This window comes from Mustela nivalis (genome assembly GCF_964662115.1).
Source record: "Mustela nivalis genome assembly, chromosome: 10".
Lineage (NCBI taxonomy): Eukaryota > Metazoa > Chordata > Mammalia > Carnivora > Mustelidae > Mustela > Mustela nivalis.
Genome location: NC_139029.1, coordinates 25,402,294 through 25,403,739, shown reverse-complemented (window position 1 = coordinate 25,403,739; position 1,446 = coordinate 25,402,294). Strand labels below are relative to the sequence as shown.

Below are 1,446 nucleotides of genomic sequence, written 5' to 3'. Positions count from 1 at the left end.
ATGAACGGCAGTGTTGGGGACCCGGGTATCCGTGGCTGCAGGCCCTGGGATGACCCTGCTCGCTTCATCGTGGTGCCCGCGGCCTACACCTTGGCTCTGGGCCTGGGGCTGCCGGCCAATGTGGCCACCCTGGCGGTGTTCGTCCGCAGCAGCCGGCGTCTGGGTCAGGCCCTGCGGCTCTACCTGCTCAACTTGGCCCTGGCCGACGTGCTCTTCACGCTCACGCTGCCGCTCTGGCTCACCTACTACCTGGGCCCGGTCCACTGGCCCTTCCCTGACGCCGCCTGCCGCGCGGCTGGAGCCGCCTACTACGTGGCCACCGACGCGGCCGTGGCCTTCGCCGCGCTCCTCAGCTTGTGCCGCTGCGGCTCCGTCCGCGGGCCCCGGCCCAGGGCCGCCTGCCGCCTCGCGCTGCGCCGCCGAGGACCCGCGCGCGCCGCCTGCGCCGCTGCCTGGCTGGCGGGCCTGGCCAGTGCCGCGCGCTCGCTGGCCGCGCCGCACGCGCTGCACCCCGGGCCAGGGGGCGCCGCTCGGTGCCTGGGGCACGGCTGGGCGCGCGCCGGCCTGGCCTACGCCACCGTGGCCTTCTTCGCCGCCGCCTTCCTGCTGGTGCTCGCGGCCTACGTGAGCCTGGCGCGGGCGCTCGGCGCGCCTTCGGGCCCCGGCCCCGTCCCCGCCGGCCCGCACGGGCGCGCGGCCAGGACCATGGTGCTGGGGCTCCTGCTGGTGTTCGCCCTCTGCCTGGCGCCCTACCACCTGCTGCTGGCGCCCTGGGTGGCCGGGCGGGAGGGCGGGGCGAGCAGCGACGGCTTTGGGTACCGCGCCGCGTCCACCCTCGACGTCCTGCACGCCCTCAGCCTGGCGCTGTTGAGCCTCAACAGCTGCCTGGACCCGCTCATCTACTGCATCTCGGTGTGCCGCTTCGGGCAGGACTGCTGCGCGCTGGGCTCTAGTCCGGGGCTGGGAGCGCGCGGCGCGCACGCCGCCTCGCTGGCCGCCTCCTCGCGAGGCCCTGGCCTCCCACGCCTGCGGCACCCCTGCCACCCTGCGCGCAGGACACTGGATGGAGGAAGCCCTCGAAAGGACCCAGATTCCCGATCCTGACTCAACCACCGGCTAGCTGCCTCGCCGAAGGCTCCGGGCTCCCTGATGACAAGGAGATAGAACAGTCTTTGCCACGCGAATATTCCCTAGACGTTGGCATCTTTTGGATAGAGATAATATGCGGTGATCTGGCTCCTGTGTCCCGCTCAGCATTCTCGCATCTCCCTCTCTTCGTCCTCTGCCACCTCTGCCCCTCTCCGTGCGTTTAGTCACCTTCTCAGTCCCTGCAACAGACCAGTTTCCCTCCTTCAAGGCCTTTGTGCCCGACTTTCCCAGGAATGACACCCATCTCTCTCCTTCACCAAGTTAATTCCTCTTCATCCCCACGTCCACAAAAGTAAC

At 70.3% G+C, this 1,446-nt stretch overlaps 1 protein-coding gene across 1 annotated transcript; it reads left to right on the top strand.

Moving 5' to 3' along the window:
- On the top strand, nt 1-1,104 carry LOC309842526 (platelet-activating factor receptor-like; the record flags this gene model as incomplete). Its single annotated transcript, XM_082686729.1, has 1 exon — nt 1-1,104. One exon carries the CDS (start codon nt 1-3, stop codon nt 1,102-1,104), a length of 1,104 nt encoding a protein of 367 aa, XP_082542855.1.
- Between the last annotated feature and the right edge of the window lie 342 nt (nt 1,105-1,446).